The sequence below is a fragment of the Diospyros lotus genome, chromosome 5, assembly GCF_014633365.1.
Source record: "Diospyros lotus cultivar Yz01 chromosome 5, ASM1463336v1, whole genome shotgun sequence".
NCBI lineage: Eukaryota > Viridiplantae > Streptophyta > Magnoliopsida > Ericales > Ebenaceae > Diospyros > Diospyros lotus.
In genome coordinates this window covers 1,853,406-1,875,225 of record NC_068342.1, presented here as the reverse complement: position 1 = coordinate 1,875,225, position 21,820 = coordinate 1,853,406, and the positions used below count along the sequence as shown (strand labels likewise).

The 21,820-nt window shown below is 34.5% G+C and overlaps 1 protein-coding gene across 2 annotated transcripts in view; it reads left to right on the top strand.

Moving 5' to 3' along the window:
• LOC127802034 (mitotic spindle checkpoint protein MAD1) overlaps positions 1–17,164 on the top strand; it is a 34,343-nt gene extending 17,179 nt beyond the window's left edge. For both annotated transcript variants that reach the window (XM_052337672.1, XM_052337671.1), the window contains exons 6-16: positions 356–472; positions 1,322–1,569; positions 4,706–4,877; positions 7,758–7,868; positions 7,968–8,171; positions 8,928–9,090; positions 9,905–9,995; positions 10,078–10,147; positions 16,132–16,260; positions 16,487–16,525; positions 16,959–17,164. In XM_052337672.1, coding sequence (XP_052193632.1) covers positions 356–472; positions 1,322–1,569; positions 4,706–4,877; positions 7,758–7,868; positions 7,968–8,171; positions 8,928–9,090; positions 9,905–9,995; positions 10,078–10,147; positions 16,132–16,260; positions 16,487–16,525; positions 16,959–17,048 — 1,434 coding nt within the window. In that variant the 3' untranslated portion in view covers positions 17,049–17,164. The remainder of the gene's footprint in view (positions 1–355; positions 473–1,321; positions 1,570–4,705; positions 4,878–7,757; positions 7,869–7,967; positions 8,172–8,927; positions 9,091–9,904; positions 9,996–10,077; positions 10,148–16,131; positions 16,261–16,486; positions 16,526–16,958) is intronic.
• Positions 17,165–21,820: the final 4,656 nt, after the last annotated feature.

Here is a 21,820-nt window from a genome sequence, read left to right as displayed (position 1 = left end):
AAGACTCTAATATATATAACTAAATCATGCCTGATTACAATCTAAATTGAAATATGCTGTGCCTGATGTGGTATGTTGAGTAGCAAGGAGTTTAAATGCTTTAATATTCCAGTAGATCTAGTATATGAATTTGTTATTCAAGCATATGTGGTAAACTTCCCTTCCTTTCTCTCTCTCTCTCTTAGGGATTCCCTAGATAGAATTTCTCTCCTTATTTGTAGTTTGCATGGTTTATGGCTAATTAGTGCATTTGTAAATAAAATATAGCAAATATATGTTTCTGTCTGTTTCTTGATAACTTTACCAATTTATTGAAATATGATGTGACTCGGTCGTTTTGTTTACAATATATTAGAGCTTGTACCAGAAGGCTGAACTAGAGAAGAAGCTATCAAGTTTCACATTTCAAGAAATTCCTTCTACAGGGAATGATGTTTTGTTGAAGCATTTGCAAGAAGAGCTGCGGATTTTTGTAAGTGCTATTTTTGTATATTATTCTCCATGATTTATTTTGTTAAGTTGATGCTATTTATCAAGTCACATATAGTTTAAGCTATTGGGATAAACTGTTTTGATATACTAAAATTTAGTTTATTGAAACCAGAAGATTTTTGCATTCTGAACAATTATTGTTTTTTGCAACAATTATATTAATCCATTGAGGTTGTTTAATTTTCTCTTGTTATAATTTTTACATTGTAGATGCACACCTAAAATATTAAAGGGAAATTTTTACCAGACAAGCCCACCATGCTTTGCTGTATGGAATATTTTGAAATTAAGAAACATATTAAGAAAATGAGTTAAGCTTCGATGAGCATATTAAGGGGGATTTTTGAAACAACAGTATAGATAGGGTTATGAATGAATGAACTGGTCAGATGAAAGAGGCAGCATTATTACAGATAAAGGGGAGAAAATTGATTTAGATGGTTTGGCCAAGCAATGGAGACCAACAGTTCCTAGTTAGGGTCATGACGGTGTGTGTAATTAAACTCTAATTGTGACCAGAGAAGGCAAAGGAGGCCAAAATTAAATCTGGTTGAAATAATAAAGAAAGACATGACATTATAATTTAACTCTAATTGTGACCTTTAATGGGAAGGATTGAAGAAAAGAGATCGGGGTATTTGGTCCAAGTAGTTGGTTGAAATGCTTCGTTCAATTTTCTTCATGCATGGTTATCTAGGGTGTGAAGTTGTTAGCACTGGGATTGTTTTAGGTGTGATGATGGTATAAAACTAATTTTTTTTGTTGCTGTGGAACTTTTAAAACTATAGTTCTCTGTTTTTTTATCGTTATCTGCACTGGAATCGTTCAGGAGGCTGAAGTGCGAGAAGCTAGGAGGTTAAAGTGTTCTCATGAAAACATTGAGTTACTGAAAGAGAAATTATTGGAGGAAAAAGGCCGAAGGGAGAGGGCAGAATCAGAACTATGTAAATTATCAGATATGCAGCTCACCATTAAGAAGTTGGAGGATGAATTATCTGCTTGGAAGATGTTAGTGAAGGACATTCCTGGTGTATCATGCGCTGAGGATATACCTCTCAAATTTGCAGCTTTACAGAAGTATGTTCCTGGTATCTCTATTTCCTTAAAACTTTGTTTTGACTGTCTACTTCTCGAAAAGCCTTAAAAAGAAGTTGTATGCAGTGTTATTAAAGGCCCAAGGTGCACTAAAGTGCAAACGGGTGTTGGAGCCTAAGGCGCAAGGCACAAGGCCAGGTGCGCGCTTGATGGAACCCAGACGCATGCTAACTAAAATAAAAGAAAAAAGAAAAATATATATCCTAATTGAAGAATCAATATTCTAAAACGTGCTAGGTGCTAGTTGGGCGCCAGATGGGGGACTAGCGTCTAGGAAAAATGTTTTTTTTTTATTTAATTTTAACATTTTAATGTAAATTAAAAATGTACAAATCTGTTTACTTGCTGCTTGCTGAGTATTGAACAACAATTTTTTCTTCTTCTTCTTCTCCTTTTTTTTTTTTTTTTTGAGTATTGTAACTTGCTACGTGCCAAGGAGGAAGTTGGCTTGCTGCTTGCAGCAAAAGCAAGTAGCAATGAGCAAGGACTTCCTCCTTGTTGCTACATCAAGCATCCTTGCTCGTTGTTGCTTGTAGCAAGCCACAACAACAAACAAGGACTTCCTTCTTGTAGCAAGCAACAATGAGCAAGGATGAAGATGGCGCAACAAGGAGCAAGGAGGAAGGAGGAAGATGGCCATACTTACTGGAGGAAGAAGAGTGAGAACCGACGGTAGAAAATGGCTTGATTGGCGGAGAGAGAGAGAGAGAGAGAGAGAATGAGAATGAGATCGGCGGCGACAAGTCCGACTAGAGAGTGAATGAGAAAGTGAGAGAGAAGGGGAAAGCGGCGAGAGACAGAGAGTAACGACAAGAGAGAGAGAGGGAAGCTGAAACATAATCGGCCTAGGCTGCGTGTGACCCAGGCAGGTAGGTGGTGACCTAGGCGGCGCCTAGCCACCTAGGCGCCGATCAGGTCTGATCCAGCGCCTAAGGGTGCCAACAAGGGCTTAATTGCGGTGGCCCTTGCACCTAGGCAACCGCCTTGGTTGCCTTTTAAAACATTGTGAAGAATAAGTTATAAAATATGTCCTAACTCCTAATGATATATTCACAAGCATGTTATCAAGGAAATTAAAAAATTCAACATATACTAATGAAAAGAACAATAAAAAATGCCAAAAGATGTAATCTAAAAGGCTTTTAAGTCAACTTAAATTAAATCTTAAAATAATTTATAGGTCTTAAATTTTTATCAAGATTAACTAATTATGCATTTTAAATAATCTAAAAATCATCCTCATCATCAAGATCAAACATTTCTATATTTTCATCATTATAAGCATCATCTCTAATATCTTCTTCCACATCATCTCCCTCTCCATTTTCATCTAGTTCAAATTCAATTGGAGCATTTGAAGTAATAGCCCTTTTACTCATTGTCAAATTTATAGTTAAAACAATAAATTTAAACCCTAAACAGTTAAAAGTTAAATAAAGTAGTAAACAATAAAATAAAAATCTAAAAAAAATAATTAAAAAAGTTCAGGCGTGCCTAAGCCCATGGCACCTTGGGCCCAGGCATGCCTTGATGGTTTGCGCCCGGCTGGATGCCTTCCAGGTGCCCAAGGTGCGCCTTGAGCCTAGACGCGCGCCTAGGCCCAAGGCGCCTTGGGCCTAGGCGCGCCTTGATGGTCTGCACCCGCCTAGATGCCTTCTAGGTGCGCGCCTAGGCGCATCTTTAATAACATGTATGAACTTCTGAAAATTGATGACACCTATTTGAATCTCCTCTATCTTCTATGGGAACTTTTAGGCTCAACACTCTTATAGCAAAGTAACAGATCATTTATCAAAAGTAAAAAATGGGGAAATGCCGTGGTCTTTTTCTTACTTATCCATCTTGTTGCTCTTTGGGTTCTGATGAAGTCAGATTTATGGTATGTGTTTCTGTGTGTACTTTTAGAGCCTTTTTGGTATTGCTGGCATTTAAAACACAACTCTTATCAAAGTTTTGGAAAAGAGGCATTTGGTAAGCGTAACTTTGTTTTTTTAGAGCACAGCTGATTCTTCTAAAAAACAGGATAAGCTATTTAAAAGCAAAACCAAGGGGCCCCTGCTTTTTTATCAATAAACACAGTAGCTTTTTGTCAGACCCACCATTTTCAAAAGTTATATGATGATTTTAACCTTTTGATATATTTATGGATGCATGAAATATCACATTTTGTATAACAAGATTTCTCTTTTTTCTCGACAACCTTCTCTTAAATTCCTATGTTTTCTTTGTATTTTTTATTTTTCTTCAATTGTTTATTTAATTTAGAGGTATACACAAACACTACATCTGTTTTAGTATCTGCTATAATATAATACATATACATTTTCATATATACAAATAATACAACACACATATATTTAATACATATACGTTCTTATATATATATATATTCATATAATATAATATAATATAATACACACACATATATGTTTAATAATTTATGTAATTTTATACATATTGATGTCAAATGAATGGAGAATTGAAAAATTTTTTAGGTATGTAATTTTTTAAGATTTTGATATACAATATTTTTTGCTTTAAAAAATGTTATTAAAAATTATTTTATATAAAAAAAAAGGAGCCTTAGTTTAAAATATTTATTTGAAATGCTTAGTTAATATACTAATGCCCTTTTTAGTCATTTTGCATATCTACAACACAATAGTAAATTGTTAGTCAAACACTTACTGCTTGCTTTCAACATTAATAAGCACAACAGTACACTCAGTTACCAAACATTACTTTTACCAACACTTTTCACAACACAGCACAACAAAGCAGAGCACAACACAATAGCCCTAACGCAACATAGCACAACGATACCAAACAGGCTGTTAGAGGGTTTCATTGAAGACCCCTTGCTGTTTGTTTGACATCCTTTAGTTTGATGAACAGAGATAGCCTGTTGTAAGCTATTTCTGTTGATATTCAAATGTAAGTTCTTTTTTGAAATTCTTTGTATTTAAATCTTTGGGGCTGTTCAGGAGCTCTCAACCCCAAAGTTTGCTTCTACAAGTTAATCAATAGTTGTCTGTGTAACAGAAGAAAAAAAGTACTACTTGTCCACCCATTTCAGTAGTTTTTCTTCTTTTTATTCATTGAGCTTTTTTTTCTTCAGAGAGGTGATTCAAAGCATGAGGAACATGGGTGAGGCCAACACCCGCTTGAAACAAATGGAGGTGGCTTTGGATGCTGCAGAACTTGATAAACAAAATGCTGAAACTCAAGCTGCGCTGGCACATGAGAGTGCAGAAGCTTCAAAGTTAGAAGTCAAACGAGTAGATTTGATGGTAAGGGTGATACCGATCATTCTGAACTTTCTTGTTTGCAATTTAAAATTGTTAAGCTTCTGTTAATAATTTTTTATCATGTTATCTTTGTATTGTATTTTATGCCTTTTCTTTCTAGAGTATTAAAGGGAACTTCATTGTGTTAAGATTGCGGAAGGGGCTGAAATGGAGGAAAGAAAATAGTCATTGCCATATAACTCTATAGCTAAGCGCATGAAGACTTAAATAAGCATAGGGTCTTTTCATTTTCTTTTCAATAATTATGATTTTCTATATAAAAAATATGAAGAGGGTTCCACCCATCTGATTTATTTGAGGAGAAACCAGCCATCCACATTTCTCATAAGCTTAGTCCAGTGACCACACAAAGCATGTTTGTCGATGGGTCAAGGCAGACTAAGGCTCAAGAGTGCTTGGAGCCTAGGCGAGAGTCACAACGCTCACAAATAGTTTTACATCATTATTTTCATTTGCACGTATTAAGATGTAAATGAAAACTTATAAAATTATAAATAACAAATAACTAACACTATATTACTATAATAGCAATTGATATTATTTCAACCACAATAATAAGTTAATAACAACTACTATTATTTCAAAAAAGTACTAGAAGTCTAAAATATCAACATAAAGCGTTGTTTCAAATTCAAGTTTCAACACAAGACGCATTCATAAAATGACAAGCAAGTAAATTGACATACAATCTCAAGTAATATTTAAATTGTCCCAACATAACAAAACATCAACATGAAGCATTGTTTTAAATCTTTAAAAGTTAAAATTCCACTCATTTCTCAATCTTCAACAAACTAAAACAAAAAGCAGATCTATGTGATTGTGCTTTCATATTGACAAAAGAATTAGATTCTCCAATGACACTCAAGCTAAAACTGTCAGGGAGAAAAAAGAAAAAAACAGAAAAATACCTCAAGTTTGTGCCAACAAGTTAATACTGAGATTTGATGGTTAAATTTGCTGTTGGATCTCTTTCAATCCTTTCTCGTTTCTCACTTTAGGATTTAGAATTTTATGTTCAATAGCTATTGAAACTTGAGAGGTTTTTGTTTTAATGTTTGGGTTTTATTTTAGGTTGCTAATGCGGTGCTTGATTGTTTTCTCAAATTTCTTTTCATTCTTTTTTTTTTTTTTTCTTGGTTATCGTTGTTAGATTTTAACAAGTCCATATGTAAACATATGACATAGACACAAAAGTCTGTCCCTTGTCCCTCAGGGTGAGGCATCACCTTGGAGCCCAGGCATGTGCCTCATAGAATGAGGCATTCTCCGCTAAGCCTTGAGCCAAGGCACGCCTTTGACAAGTAAGATAAAAGAGCCCAAATATTGGTTAAAGGATGAAACATCAATGCCCAATCTTAAGATACAGAATCCTATTCTTCAATTTAAAACATCTTCCACTCATTAAATGTTCTGTGATTTTGTTCTCTCCAAATAAACTGAACCAGATGTAGAGGGCCCAAAAGCCGTGTGTTTTTCTGTCTTCCCCATTCTGGATCCATTTTTATGAATGGATAATTTCTGTAACAGTCAGACACCCTCATCACTCCAACTGTGCTAGGAATGCCTAAACATTTCTAGCTAGTGTACAGTGAATATGAAGGTGTGATTGATGCTAATCCATCACTCAAGGTCTTTGCAATTAACAAGAAAGTATACTGCTTTCATTTTTTTTTTTTTTGTGGGGGGGGGGGGGGGGGGGGGTGTTATGCAAATGGCATTTGCAAAGGCCCTGGGCATACTTGATATGACCTATTGCGAATGGGTAGGTTCCCCATGGACTTGCATTTTTTCCCCTCTATTATCTTGTAATTTCCTGCTGACCCTAACATACTTAGAATAAGGTGTAGTTAATGATGATGATGATGATCTTTTAATTTTCCCATGCTGACTGCATTGGGAGACTTGATAGAAAAGGCTGGGAATTTTGTAGAAGAAATATTGTAGCTACATTGCGATCCACTGCAATGTAAGGGGGCAGAGGGCTCTAGCCATGCCAATTGCCATCCTATTTTAGGCTTGAATAAGATTGTGGCGAATCTTGTGATAAAAGGGTATAGGTGCTTGAAAGTTCTGATAGTGGATTATTTACTAAAATTTGTAGTAAAGCCTTATATGGAATGGAATGAAGTCTGAAATCAGGGTTTCCTCTGTGTTCAAGCCTAGCAGGAGCCAACAAGCTTCAACGAAGTTTAGGTGCAGGAGTTCATTTACTAAAACCAAAACTTATTGATTATTTTAGCTCATATTTGCTGCTTGGTCATTCCAAGCTTCTTAGTGGCATATCTGCTATATGAATGGTTCTGACTAGCATGCTGGATAGGATGGCCAATCATAATATTTTAGTTTCTTCAGGCATAGCCTTGACACGGCATGTTTTGTTTATTTCTCATTTCAACTTCTGGTAATTCTTTGTTTATGTAACAATCTGGATTTTTTTCTATATCGTATTTTTCATCTTTGAGTTGTTTTATTATACATTATGTGAGTTATTTTGTTGACCCAGGAATGGTTCAATTTGTTTGGCATTGTATTTTTACCTTGAATTTTAGTCACTTAATCACACAGAATATGTGGTAGTTAGTTCTCCTTTTTCCTTTTCCTTTGCGATGCTTTGATGAGTTGCCTTTTGTTTGGGGATGCTGACTTGCTGCTAGTTGAATAGTAAGTTTATTTTCCCCTCAAGTTACAACTAACTCAATTCTTTCCTTTCTTTTTCTCCTTTTGAAATTTTAACTAATACAATGCCCTTCTTGTTTGTCTCTATTTTCTTGTGCTTGTCAAAAGTGCTATGGACTTTTTACTGATTAAATATGGATGTTGTTGTTTGTTCTTTCTTTCCTTTTTATCGTCCTTTCTTAGCTTTCTTCTGTGATTGAGGAAAGAGATAGATTAAAAAATGTTATTGATGAGTTGAAGAAGCAGACAAATGTTGAAGCAGGTGGCGATTTAGTGAATGGAACTCTGGTCAAGGTTGTGCTACTTCACTCCTATTTCACTTTGTTTCTGACACATCTCTTGTTTTTCTTTTTCCCTGATGACCTTTGTTTAATGCATTTTTTTCAAGGACAGGAGCTTGAATCAAGTCTTGCCCAAAAGGAATGCAGTAACAAGGAATTGGAGAATGACTTGCGTAAACTAAAAGAACTCAATAGTGACCAGCAAAGTGAAATAAAATTGCTCACTGAGAAGTTAAATAATGAAGCCAGAAGAATAAAATCATTGGAGCGGGAGAGTGATCGCCTTCGTTCTGAAATCTCCCTCTTGGAGTCCAAGGTTTGTTTACCAAAGAATAATCTACTTGGACTTACTACTGGGTTGCAGTTTTCTAACTTTTTATTAGTATAGTGTTTCTATTCTTTATATTACTTTGTATTTTAGATTATAGAGGTTTATTCTTTTTGGAGTTGCTTGAGGAAATAGATGGGGTAGGGCCCATAGGGTTGGACAATTCATTACCCAGTCCTACATTTTACTCCTTTGGCATGATATTTAGTTAGAACACTTTATTTTTTTTTTTCAAAGTGGAAAACTAATGCACATTCTTTATGGTGAAATTCTGTGGTAAGAGGCTTATACTTGATAAGGAATGGAGAAAGTCTTAATATATGATGCTGTATCATATTTTACTTCTCTCCTTAAGCTGCTGAATGCAGGACCTTGCGCTAGAGTTATTGTTATTTTTGTGGTTATAATGCATCTTTGAGTTAGTTGATAAAGGTTATACTGCAGTCAGAGTGCCATCCTTTAGGTCAGAAAATGTTATATTAGATGCTTGCACTGGAGTCAACATGCACTTATGGGAGAGACAATGAGCCAAGGTAGGAGTACCAACTGCCAGGGTAGTGAGAGATTATCTCCAGAAAAATAAAGCACATAATCCCCAACAAGATTTTAGCACATATGCAATGCAGTCCAGAACTTTTGGTTCCTTGCACTCATAAAAAATGCCAAATATTAAATGTTAAGTGTAGAAATAGATTTGCAGAAGAAAAAGTCACATTGCAAGCTGTTTTTCTTATTAATTTGCAGCTGGGACATGGTGATTTTTCGTCTGCAAATACGAAAGTTCTGCGAATGGTGAATACACTAGCAGTCGACAACGAATCAAAACAGACAATAGAAGCCTTAAGGAGTGAATTACAGAAGACAAAGGAGAAGCTGCAAGCTGTTGAAGAATTAAAAGCACAATCAGGTATAAGAAAATATTCTTTAAAATTCTGAATTTACAGCTCTCCCCCTTTCCCCCCCGCCCCCCGGGTTCTGAAGCAGTACACAATCAGATAATGTATTTTTACAATAATTTTGTTTCATCACATCTTTTTGCCTTGTTTTTCCTCCTTAATCCTTATGCAGTACAGACTTATCAATTTTATTGTTGTTGCAATTAAGTTGGTTTGGACATACTATGTCATATAGCCAACCCCACCTAGTGGGATTAAGCCTTGTGATTGTCACTGTCGTCGTCGTGGTAATTGTAGTGGATTAATGTATTATATTTGACAAAAACAATTGACCCAAATGATAGTGATAATAAAAGCTTGGAAAAAATTGTAAAGCCATTGAACTATCTAAACTTATTAGTGCTTTTATTTTCATCTCCTTTGATACCCATAAGTTGCTAATCAATATTAGTTGGTCAAAAGCATGGTTGAAACACGGATATTAAGATTATTCAATAGTAATATTAGGAAGTCACAGTAAAGGTGGGTTCACTTTCAAGATGCTGGAGATGGCGAGTGGACAAAAAAAGAAAATCTATCCAGGTGATTTCACTGTGTTTAATGAGGAAACCCTAAACAAAGCTAAATGCAAGATTGGTGCTTGTAAATACAGTTATCATAAAGTAGATAGGTAGAGGTCTATCAATATGATGACATATTCTGATGAGTGGACTTTGTTGCAATTTTCTTTTTGATTTTCAAAAATCTGCTTAATTATTTGCAATTTCAAACTCTTAATTATGTGGTTTTTTCTTGTTCTGTTTGTTTGTTTTGTTAAATATTCAGGTGGTGCTGGGAAACTTGTAGACTCCTACATTTCTGAAAAGATACTGCATTATAAGGAGCAAATTGCAACTCTTGAAAAACGTGAAGAGAGGTAAGTGCAATGTAGCATTTTCAGTATTATCTGAAACAATATTTCTCACAAGTGAAGCTTTTGAAATGTCTATCTGGAACAGATACAGAACTGTTTTTGCAGATAGAATCTCAGTGTTTAGAAGGGCTTGTTGTGAGCTTTTTGGTTATAAGGTATAGTCTAAGTTTTTCTTTATTTATTTATTTATTTTTGGCTATATAAACTTTGTCACAGCTTGTTTTTTGCAGTAACTTATATGATGCTGTATTTATGGGTTACAATAACTTATATGATGCTGTAGAGGCGAGGGCTAAATTATGTGTACAAAGAATTAGATGTCTGTCAGTAGCAGGATGTCAGTCATACATATCCAACAGGTAACTTTTTGTGTAGGCTGGGCCTTCAAGTAGAGGCGAGGGCTAAATTATGTGTACAAAGAATTAGATGCCTGTCAGTAGCAGGATGTCAGTCATACACCCAACCGGAAACTTTTTGTCTAGGCTGGGCCTTCAAGTATAGCCAAGGGCTAAATTACATGTACAAAGAAGTAAACTTCACTGGGTTGACACATGAAAGAATCAGGTCCTCCTGGTTTCATGTGCACACAAGTCAGCAATATGGATTTTCTTTTCTTTTTCTTTTTCAACTAGAATACCATAGCAGAAAATTATCATTAAGAGGGTGAACTCATTCCCAAAATAATGCAACAAAAAAGAAAGGGGAATGCGTATCTGATCTGTTTGTAGGAAAAATAAATCCATATAAAAACTGCACAAAAAAGGTGCTCTCCATCAAACTCAAAAAGAAGGGAAAAGAACTCCAACAATAAATTTAACTCTATATGCTTATTTATAAAAAAAACTCTTCATACTATCAAATCTCGTTTGTTTCTTTCCCACCATAAGATACATCTTAATTATTCAGGCAACTACAACCCTAAACTTAGCCTCAAACAAGGCTCTATACCTCTCACTGCAGAGGATCAAGTAAGCTGGTGATGGTGATCAATGAATTGAGACTTATTTTTAGAATAGCAAATAATCCTTTTCTCATTCTCTTTCTTGGTATCTTTCTACTCTCTCTTCCCCTCCTCTATTTTCTTCTTCTTCCACTTCTTCCCCTGATTCTACATCAATATGACCCTTACCATGGTAATGATGATAAATAATAGAGGGATTACATGAGCCAGCTTGTTTTACCAAAACTATCAGGCCTTGGATGGTAGGATCAAGAACAAATGCTTGTCTTGTTTTAGCCTTATTTTCAAGAGGCTAAGGATGTTAAGCGTTAAGAATATTTGTGTTTCAAGATAGGTACTTGTTTAGGCAGAGTCGGCTCCACATACCTCATACATCACTTGTGAATTTCCTAGTTTTGGCATGCCAGAGGACTTCTTAGACATTCTTGTGCCATAACCCTTGTTGATGAAAGGTATTGTTGGCCTTCCTTGAAAGTGGATGCTACTAAGATTGTTTCCCACTATTTGTCTATTAGCTAAGGCTAGATGCAAAATCTTGGTATGTATGCACCTTGGTTAGTTCTACACAAACCATGGAATGATCTTTGCATAAATTTTTTCCTTGGTTTGTCCAAGAATGGGAGTAGGGGACAAACCTTGGCAGCAATAGTAAGGTTGTTTGTTTGTGATCAGAAAGTCACAGATTCTAGTTGTGGAATAGCTTCTTGCAAAAAAAAAAAGGGGAATCTTGCATACAAATACGACCCTTGCCCAACTTTTATGAAGTGGGAAGCCTCGTGCACTAGGGACACCGTTCCACCCTTTTTGCCCAAGAATGGGAGTGGACACAGTTCATGCTTGACATGTGGCTAAGTTTTAAGCTTACATGGCCTTGGATTGTAAGCTTACAGGGGTTATGATGCGGTCACCAATCAAGACTTGGCCTAAGGCCGATCCAACCAAATCAGAACAGTATCACCAAAATAGTAGTGCCATAATGTTATTTTAATACTTCTTAAGTTTTAGAATTCTACTTGATTTAGAATTCTACTTTATATTTCTACTTGATTTAGGATTCTATTTCATGTTTCTACTTGACTTAGGATTCTACTTCATGTTTGATTAGGGTTTTATTTTTATTAGGATTCTAGTTGACTTTTATTTAGGATTTATTTCTATTAGAATTCTAGTTAGATTTTGTTTTCCAAATATTAGATGGATTTGGATTAGCCAAATACTATAAATATGTCTAGGATCTAGAGTTTGTAATCAAGCTTTTCTTAATCAAATTTCAGCAACCTATTTGGGTTTTCTTAGCAAAATAGTCTTGTTTTTGCGTCTTCTTGAAAGCCAAGGTTCGGCCATTAAAGTTTGTTCTTTCAAGAGTTTATTTTGGTGTGTTTTTTTTTCACACTCGCGCTACACGCTGCGTCAGGTGGTATCAGAGCGGTTAATCAACCAATCAGATGGCCAATCTTGAAGGTAATGGTAGCAACCAGCCTTGTGACGGTGATCAGAGGTTGTCCGCAGTTTGGAGAGCAATCGAAGAACAGCGAGAAGTAACTCGTACTATCCAGCAGCGATTGGAGCAACTTAGCAACCAATTGGGCATCTTACTATGAGTTGATGATGACAGGAACCTGAATAATGGGGTGAATCAAGCCGGAGCGGGAAGACCACCCATTAATCATGTCCTTGTTAATCTTAGAAGATCAGTGATTGAAGATAGCGATGAAGATGATGATTTTGGTCGAGCAATAGCTAACCCTGGTGGTAGAGGGGTTAGGAGGAATGCGTATCAGCACAACCACTGAGGCAACGATGAGTATAAACTAAAAGTTGATATTCCTACTTTTAGTGGAGATCTTGATATTTAGGGGTTCCTGGATTGGATCACTGAGGTTGACTGTTTTTTCGAATACATGGAGATCCCAAATAAATGACAAGTAAAATTAGTGGCTTATAGATTGAAGGGCGGTGCATCTGTTTGGTGGGAGTGATTAAGAGAGACGAGATTGAGGGAAGACCGACATCCAGTTCAGACATGGAGACGAATGAAGCAGCTGTTAAGATGTAGGTTTTTGCCCCCTGACTATGAACAATATATGCTCGAAGCTTATCAAAGATGTGCACAGGGAATGAAGAGTTAATGAATATACCTCTGAGTTTCTGCGATTGGTGGAGAGAAACCAATTGTCAGAAAGTGACAATTAACAAGCAGCTCGTTACTTGAATGGATTGAAGCCTGCTATTCGTGATAAAATTGGGGTTCAGATGGTTCTGAGTGTGCAAGAAGCAAGGAACTTAGCTTTAAAGGCTGAGTTAATGTTGAGTGAGAGATCTCGTAATGACAACTATCGTCGGTACAGTGGGAATGAAAATAAACAAGTAGCTTTTGATAAAGGCAAGTCGGTTCAAGGAGCGCAACCCTCCAATCCACCCCATACAGTCAACCCTAATAAGGTTACAACAGGGGGAAACATTCGAGGTACTACTTCTGATCTTCCAAAATCCCCTAATCTTATGCAAAGCCTATTCTTTTAAAATGTTTCAAGTGCAATGAGATTGGGCATCGATCTAGTGATTGTTCAAGGAGGAAAACAGTTAATATTGTAGAAAAGGAAGAGGAAGATGTTGCTGAAGAAGAAGTATATTGCGGGCTTAATGGGGAGGATGACGAAGAAGATTACGGACATGGGGAATATACCTGTGTAGTGAGGAAGTTAATGCTATCTCAAAAGAATGAAGATACTACTCAACGGCATAAGCTTTTTCGCACGAGGTGTACGATGAAAGGAAAAATCTTTGAGTTAATTATTGATAGTGGAAGTCAGGAGAACATCATAGGAAGAGACATGGTGGCAAAGATGCGGTTAACTCCTGAAAAACATCCAAGCCCTTACATGATTGGATGGATCAAAGAAGTTGGTGGCATTCATGTGGATGAACGTTGCAGGGTGCCTTTCTCTATTGGTAAGTACTCCGACGAAGTCTATTGTGATATTGTTGATATGGATGCTTGCCATATTTTATTTGGGAGGCCTTGGCAATTTGACGTGGATGCTAAGCACTCGGGTAGGAAGAACACATATCAGCTTGAGAAAGAAGGTGTGCGTTATACTTTGTTACCCATAGTGGAAAATAATCAAACCAAAGCTTCTAAAATGGAGGGGCGAAATTTTCTTACCATTACACATAAACACACTGAGTTTGTGAGGGAGTGTAAGGATACTCGAGAGGTTCACTTATTAGTTATTAAGGGAGAGAGTGTGAGTGAGCCACTGAAGGTGAATCAAATTCTAGTGGAGGTGCAGGGATTGTTGGAGGAATTTCATGATGTGGTTCCTGAGGAGTTGCCTAATGAGCTACCTCCTATGAGAGATATTCAACACCACATTGACTTGGTTTCTGGTGCTATCTTGCCTAACCTATCACACTACAGGATGAGTCCTAGGGAGAATGAGATTTTACGTGAGTAGGTAAAGGAATTGTTGAGAAAAGGGCACATTCAGACTAGCACGAGTCCATGTGCAGTGCCAGCATTATTGAGACCAAAGAAAGATGGGAGTTGGAGGATGTGTGTTGACAGTAGAGCCATCAACAAAATTACTATTGGATACAAATTTCCAATTCTTAGGCTTGACGACATGTTTGATCAACTTGATGGGGCTGTGATTTTTACCAAAATTGATCTTAGAAGTGGTTATCATCAAATCAGAATTCGACCTGGAGATGAGAGGAAGACAGCTTTCAAGACGAGAGATATGGGTTGTTTGAGTGGTTAGTCATGCCTTTTGGACTAACCAATGCACCAAGCACTTTCATGAGACTAATGAACCAAGTATTACGCCCTTTCATTGGTAAATTCGTTGTGGTGTATTTTGATGATATTTTGATATACAGTAAGTCTATTAATAATACAGTGGAGGCAGAGGTCAACAAACATGGCAATGACTGGACCCATGCCAACACAGATATGGCTAAGAAGGGGAGGAATGTCTTTACTTATGTTCCCTTAGCAGAAAAGTTCAAAGTGGTTCAGGAAGATGTCAAACAAAAGTTGCACAAATAAGAAGTACAAAGCGACAACTGACAAGCATAGAAAACACAAGGTATTTGAGATTGGAGATGAAGTCATGATATTCTTAAAGAAGGAACGGATTCCAGCATGACAATAGAATAAGCTCAAGCCAAAGAAGTATGATCCTTACAAGATTACAAAGAAGATAAATGATAATGCTTATGTTGTGGATTTGCCTAATCAAATGGGTATTTCCAAACATTCAATGTGGCTAATCTCTCTTCGTACTTATCGGATGTGGATTAGTCCAAACAGGATCAAAATTCGAGGTTGAATTTTTTCTCAAGTGAAGGTGAATGATGCGGTCACCAATCAAGACTCGGCCCAAGGCCGACCCAACCAAATCAGAATAGTATCACCAAAATAGTAGTGCCATAATGTTATTTTAATACTTCTTAAGTTTTAGAATTCTACTTGATTTAGGATTCTACTTTATATTTCTATTTGATTTAGGATTCTATTTCATGTTTCTACTTGATTTAGGATTCTACTTCATGTTTGATTAGGGTTTTATTTTTATTAGGATTCTAGTTGACTTTTATTTAGGATTTATTTCTATTAGGATTCTAGTTGGATTTTGTTTTCCAAATATTAGATGGATTTGGATTAGCCAAATACTATAAATATGCCTAGGATCTAGAGTTTGTAATCAAGTTTTTCTTAATCAAATTTCAGCAACCTATTTGGGTTTTCTTAGCAAAACAGTCTTATTTTTGCGTCTTTTTGAAAGCCAAGTTTCGGCCATTGAAATTTGTTCTTTCAAGGGTTTATTTTAGTGTGTTTTTTTTTTACACTCGCGCTACACGCTGCGTCAGGTTAATTGCTTTCATTGTGTCTTAACAGGGATGCTAAATTTATTAGTTATTTTTGGAAAACATGGTGAAGATTATTGAGGTTATTCTGAAATTTTCACATCTGTTTTAAAAATAGAGAATGAGAATGATGACAAAACCATATTTGGGTATTCTTAAAGGATCTCTATTCTTAAGTTGCATTCTTTTTTTTTTTTTTTTAATTTTAAAAACAAAGAAAATGATGCACTTTCAAGATAGCACGTTTTTGATTATCACTAGAAAGATTGTTTTTAGAAATCTGTTTAACAGTAAATATTTTTGCAGATTGTAATGGATGATCACCACCGTCCTGATGGAATTCCAGTTACACGTTTTACTCTCCAGTCTATCTATGCTCAAAATGATGATGAAAAGCTTGAATTTGAATATGAATCTGGGAATACAAACATTTTGGTAAGTTGGACACTGGGTTGCAGTTCTAGTATGGTAATGTGTTTGAATTTCTTGATGAAATCATTTATTTTGGTTCGTATCTGTCTTGTACATAACGATCGTTGGGTGTATGCATTACTTTTGAGAATTTTTTGAACGGCCTTCTTTTGATAAGGTCATTTTTCAAAATAATTCCAAGTCCAAAAGCTGTTTTATTGTTAACTAATTCTCTTTATTCATCTAACAGGCAAACGGTTACACCTCACAGCCTGAGATATCCCGTCAGGTATGTAGCAAAATTTTCACTTATTCATTTGTAAAATCATTGATGTTTTGAACTGTGGGGTCAGTGTCTCTTTGGTTTCTGACTGAAGCCATTGATCAAAATTTAGTTTGTCTGCTGTTTTGATTAGTATAGGATCGGAACAGATAACGTTTTGGAAATCTTTCCAAGGCAATAGAGAGAGAGAGAGAGAGAGAGGTAATTGAAATCCAAGTATAAAAAAATCGAACTTACTCGGATACTTTTTTTTTTTTTTAATATTGTCTAGTAACTTAAATTTCCACAAACTAAAACATGTAGACCCAACTAATTGAATAATGCTCGTAAAGTCAGATGTAGCAGTTCCGTTAGCTCCTATTATGTTAATTGAATAACATTAGAATTCAAATCTAATTAAAAATCTATGCTTTACATCTTGTGGGTGGTGTTTTAACAGGTCGACATATTCATCCGGAAGTTGAATTCAATTCCGGCTTTTACTGCCAATTTGACTGTGGAATCTTTCAACAGACGCACTCTTTCCTGAGGTGTTGTATCATTGCCCCCTTTTGTCCCTCTACAATCTCATAACTCAATTGGCAATTTCCGAATCATAAATGCATAAACCATGAGTTATAGTATTAATTTGAAACTATTCTAATCTTTGAAGTCTTTTACACATTTGCTGTTCTTGAGTGCCTTTAAACACACCAAACATCTTTGGGTGGAGAATAATACTTCACATACAAAATATTGTCGGTACAAAGTGATATCTATTTTAAGGCAATATATATATATTCAAAATTAGTTTGAATATATATATTGGAATGTCAAGTTCTGGAATTTGCACGGAGAAGGCTCCATGTGTGTCAGTGCGTCAGCCGTCAGTGGTTGACAAACTGTGAAAAGCAGACCGGAAAATGCTCATAAAGGAATTGTTGGAGATTTGACCCAAGTGGTCTATCCACTCCCCTCGCATTACATAAGCTTCGGCCCTAGAGATTTCGTATGCACTTTGGGATTATCTTAGGTAGGAATAGGACCTCACATTTGGTGTTTTTTCCCCTACCTAAACTGCCTCTTGGCCACATTCATTGAATTGTGTCTGAGGATGGGAAATGTCACCGTCCTCGTCAATTCTTGACATTAATCAACAAGAAAAAGAGAGAGCCCTTCTTCTCCACCCGTTTAAAAAGATAAAGCTACACAAAGATATCCATGTCGCATCATTTTAGTAATATCTTCTTAATATATATGCGATGTTTTGCACTTTTTTTCTCTCTATATTTGGAGAATATATTAAATGTAATTATGATGTTACCTTATTGTGTTAAACGTAATGTTATATTTGGATGGTATATTGTCACATATTTATCATACAAATTTAAAAATTAAATTAAGAGTTAAATTCACAAGCTGAATATGTAATAGTCACATGTTTGGGTTGTGCTACCATGTTAGTACAATGATTTAGTATAATATTTTCTTCTAAATTTGACAGAAGCCACGTCATTTTGTCGTGCAACACTTGGCTCTCTACAGATTGTCAACCACAGAACTAATAGGTCAAAATCCAAATTCATTGGTTTACAAAATTGCTATAATATACGTTAAGTGTGTCGTATATCTCAAAGTCATACAACCGTTATTTTACCTTTATTGACTTCAAAATTCGGATATATGACTGGAAACTGGAAAGAAATCATCGCCGCAAAAATTAGCCCTTTGTTAATGCGACAAATAGACTAAAGGTGGCTCAAGTTTGTGATTAGCACTTTAATATGAGATTATTGGTGGAGCAATTACATATCCTTTAGTGGTCAGAATTTAGTTATTTCATATGTGCCAAAAAAAATAAAATAAAGGGTTCATAAAATAATATCGATAGCGTGAATGGTAAGATATGACTTTATAAGTGAGAGATTCTTTTACTAAAAAATCATTTTTAAAACAAGTTTGTTTTATTATATTTATATGGGCATCTAAATCAAACAAAAAATATTTCATACAAACTATGTTCTATATACGTATATTTGTAACACTTTGCAAAATCTCAGCCCCCATCTATTAAGAGGCTTCTTTGATATTTGTGTTTTCAAGGTTAAATATATATTTTTGTTATTGTAGTGGTTATTTAAATTTTTTATTATTTTAATTATATATGTAAATTTATATTTTAAAGTTAATTTAATTATTATATTTTAATTTTTTTATATAATAATTTAAACTTTTTATTATTTTGATCATACTTTTAGATTTTATTTTTGAGTCAATTTAACTCTTGTATTTTAACATGAATAGAATGTCATGTGTATTTTATTATTTTATTTTATCTTTTTTTATACATATAAAATACATATGTTAAATTGTCTTGAAAATATTGATTTAAGAATGTAATTGCAATAACAAAAAATTTAAATTGTTATAAAAAAAATGTTGAATTATAAAAATTAAATTGATTAAAAAATAAGGTTTATGAATATGTTAAAAGTTTAAATAATTACATAAAAATATAAATTTGAATAATTATATAAATAATATAAAAGTATAGAAATAAAAATAAAAATTTAACTTTTTTTTTAAATATCATATGTGTGTCTATATATAACACTTGATAAGTCAGCAATCCAAGGAATCGACATGGAAGCACTAAAAAAAGGAGGGGCCGAGTGTTTAATCCTAGTAGTTTAGCATAAAGAGGTGACGTGGCCTACCTTGAGCCACCCTAAGTAGGGCACGCAAACCACACGTCACCATGCACCTTGAAGAGACCCAATTGAGTGTTTTTTTTTTTCTTTTTTTTCCCCTCCAATTTTGTTAATTTGAAAAACATGCATTTAGAATTATTTCTAGAATCCAAATGTTTGTAACTTTGTATTAGTGAATCCAAATTCATACCACAGGTTGTTCCTAACTCTACATTATACTTCAAATTATTCCTTTTCTTAAATATAACTATTTACTGAGATTTCTTAAAAATCGATAATCATATTAATGAGCAGTAAAAATTTCTTAATAGCAAAATATATTCTTTAAAATTATATCACATTATTTTAATAATATTTTAAAGATTAATTGCACCCCACATCCTTAAAATTTCACTAAATTATAGTAACTCCCTCTTTAAATTTTAGAAATATCTATCTCATTGAATGATACGATATAAATATTTTTACATTTTTAATAAATCTCAAATATAGTTAATCTAATTTATGTTATTTTTTACAAAAAAAAAGAAAAAAGAAAATATGAAACTAAATGTGTACATGGGTGAGTGAGTGAGGAGTGAGTAGTTCCATCACAATCTTTTCTCCTTCAAGGACCTTTCTCTTTCATTGTGGTGATTGGGACTGTTGATTAGGCAGGCAAGCAAAGTAAGAAATCCTTTTAGTACTGTTGGGAATCCATCGTTTCCTAAGCTAGCTGCTTGATAGGGACCTAGCTAGGAATGGAAATATGGACCCTTGTGAAGAATCTCAATAACAATACCATAATTAATAGTAATAATAATAAGATTCTAGCACTGCCCAAATCAAATCTAAGAGGAAATCACTTTCCATAATCTTCATCTGCTCCTGGATTTGATGCCTCACACAACCCACATATCAGTGAAGACCTCAGTTTATAAGCTAAGGTGGAGGGGTTATTTAATACCATAATTAATAGTAATAATAATAAGATTCTAGCACTGCCCAAATCAAATCTAAGGGGAAATCACTTTCCATAATCTTCATGTGCTCCTGGATTTGATGCCTCACACAGCCCACATATCAGTGAAGACCTCAGTTTATAAGCTAAGGTGGAAGGGTTATTTGAACCTCTCTCTTTGGCCTGACAACTTGTAACCAACCACAATCCAATGTTCCACTCCTTTCCCAAGTCATTGTTCATTTTCCTTAAAAACTTTTATGAGTCAAATTGCATACAAGGCTTTTTGCTACAAAGTTACTAGGGATTCACAAAATTTGATAAATTCAATCCTTTTAAAATGAATATAAATTTAAAATTTTGTCCAATGATACAAATATATACATGTATAAATGGAAAAAATACTTGTCCAAATATGAGTAAAGAGACAGATCTAAAATCCTTCACCCATATTTACTAATCAATTATTGCCATATTTACTAATGACAATATATAATTGAATTATGGCTACTTAATTTACCTTTTGTTTTTGCTAACTTGTACCCAGTGAGGTAAATAATCATCTTTTCATTTATATTACTAAGCTGAGAGTTTGTTTTATAGCAATTTTTTTGTATGAATAATACAAGTTGCCTTCTCATAACAGTCCAATGATATTCCCATGAAAGATTCTTAGGACCTTGACAAGAAAACCATGAAAGACACCAGTTTCATTAATTACTCCAATTTGAGGTCAAAGAAGTTATTATTATCCCTCAAGAAATTTGTCAGAATAATCAACTTCTAGACCTAACTTCTCACAGTGAACCATTCCATGGGTTAAAGTCAAAATGCATGTACCAATACCTAATTAAGGTATCTAACTGATTCTTTTCTCTTTTGCTAAGCAGATATCTAACTCCTCCTGCATATGTAGGCATTTACTTAATTTCTTTACATCCTCTCTCTGCTGTGTTTGATTCAAATCTTATGTTTGTCTATATATAGATATATATATATATATATGAATCATAGGGAAAATAAAAATACAAGACATTTACGTAGTTTAGCATAAATCTACATCTACAAGATGAAAAATCTCAAATCCACTAAATTAGCGTTTGTTAAAATGAATAAGATAAAGTTGTATTAAAATATCTTATCTATAAAGTTGAAGAAAACTTATCCGAAGAGGGGGAGATAAATTTATTTGAAAAGTCCAAGATAAAAATCTACATCACTTATTTCTAGATAAATTTAACAAATACAATAGAAAATACTTTTGTCCGAAATATTTTTCATATGACACTTTTTTTGTTCTATATCTTGATTAACAAATACTACCTAAGATGGAATAGATTTATTTATAATGATTTTTCTCTTAACTCTCTTCAAACATAATACATTTAAAAATGTTCTATATACAGGGGAGAATACAAGATCCTACTTCATTAAGAGATAATAGGCCTAAAATGGGCTTCAGGCTGTGAAAATAGAGGCATAAACCCACACTCTTGGGTTCTAAATCTGCGTGTCAAAAACCCAGTAAAAGTTCAACATTTGAAGGAAGAACAAGGTTGAAGTCTACTACAGTCAACATATAAGCTGGAAGATGAATCTACAAATGGTCAATATATCCATAATAATGCTTATTATTTTCACAAAGAAAAAGGAATTACACACACACACACA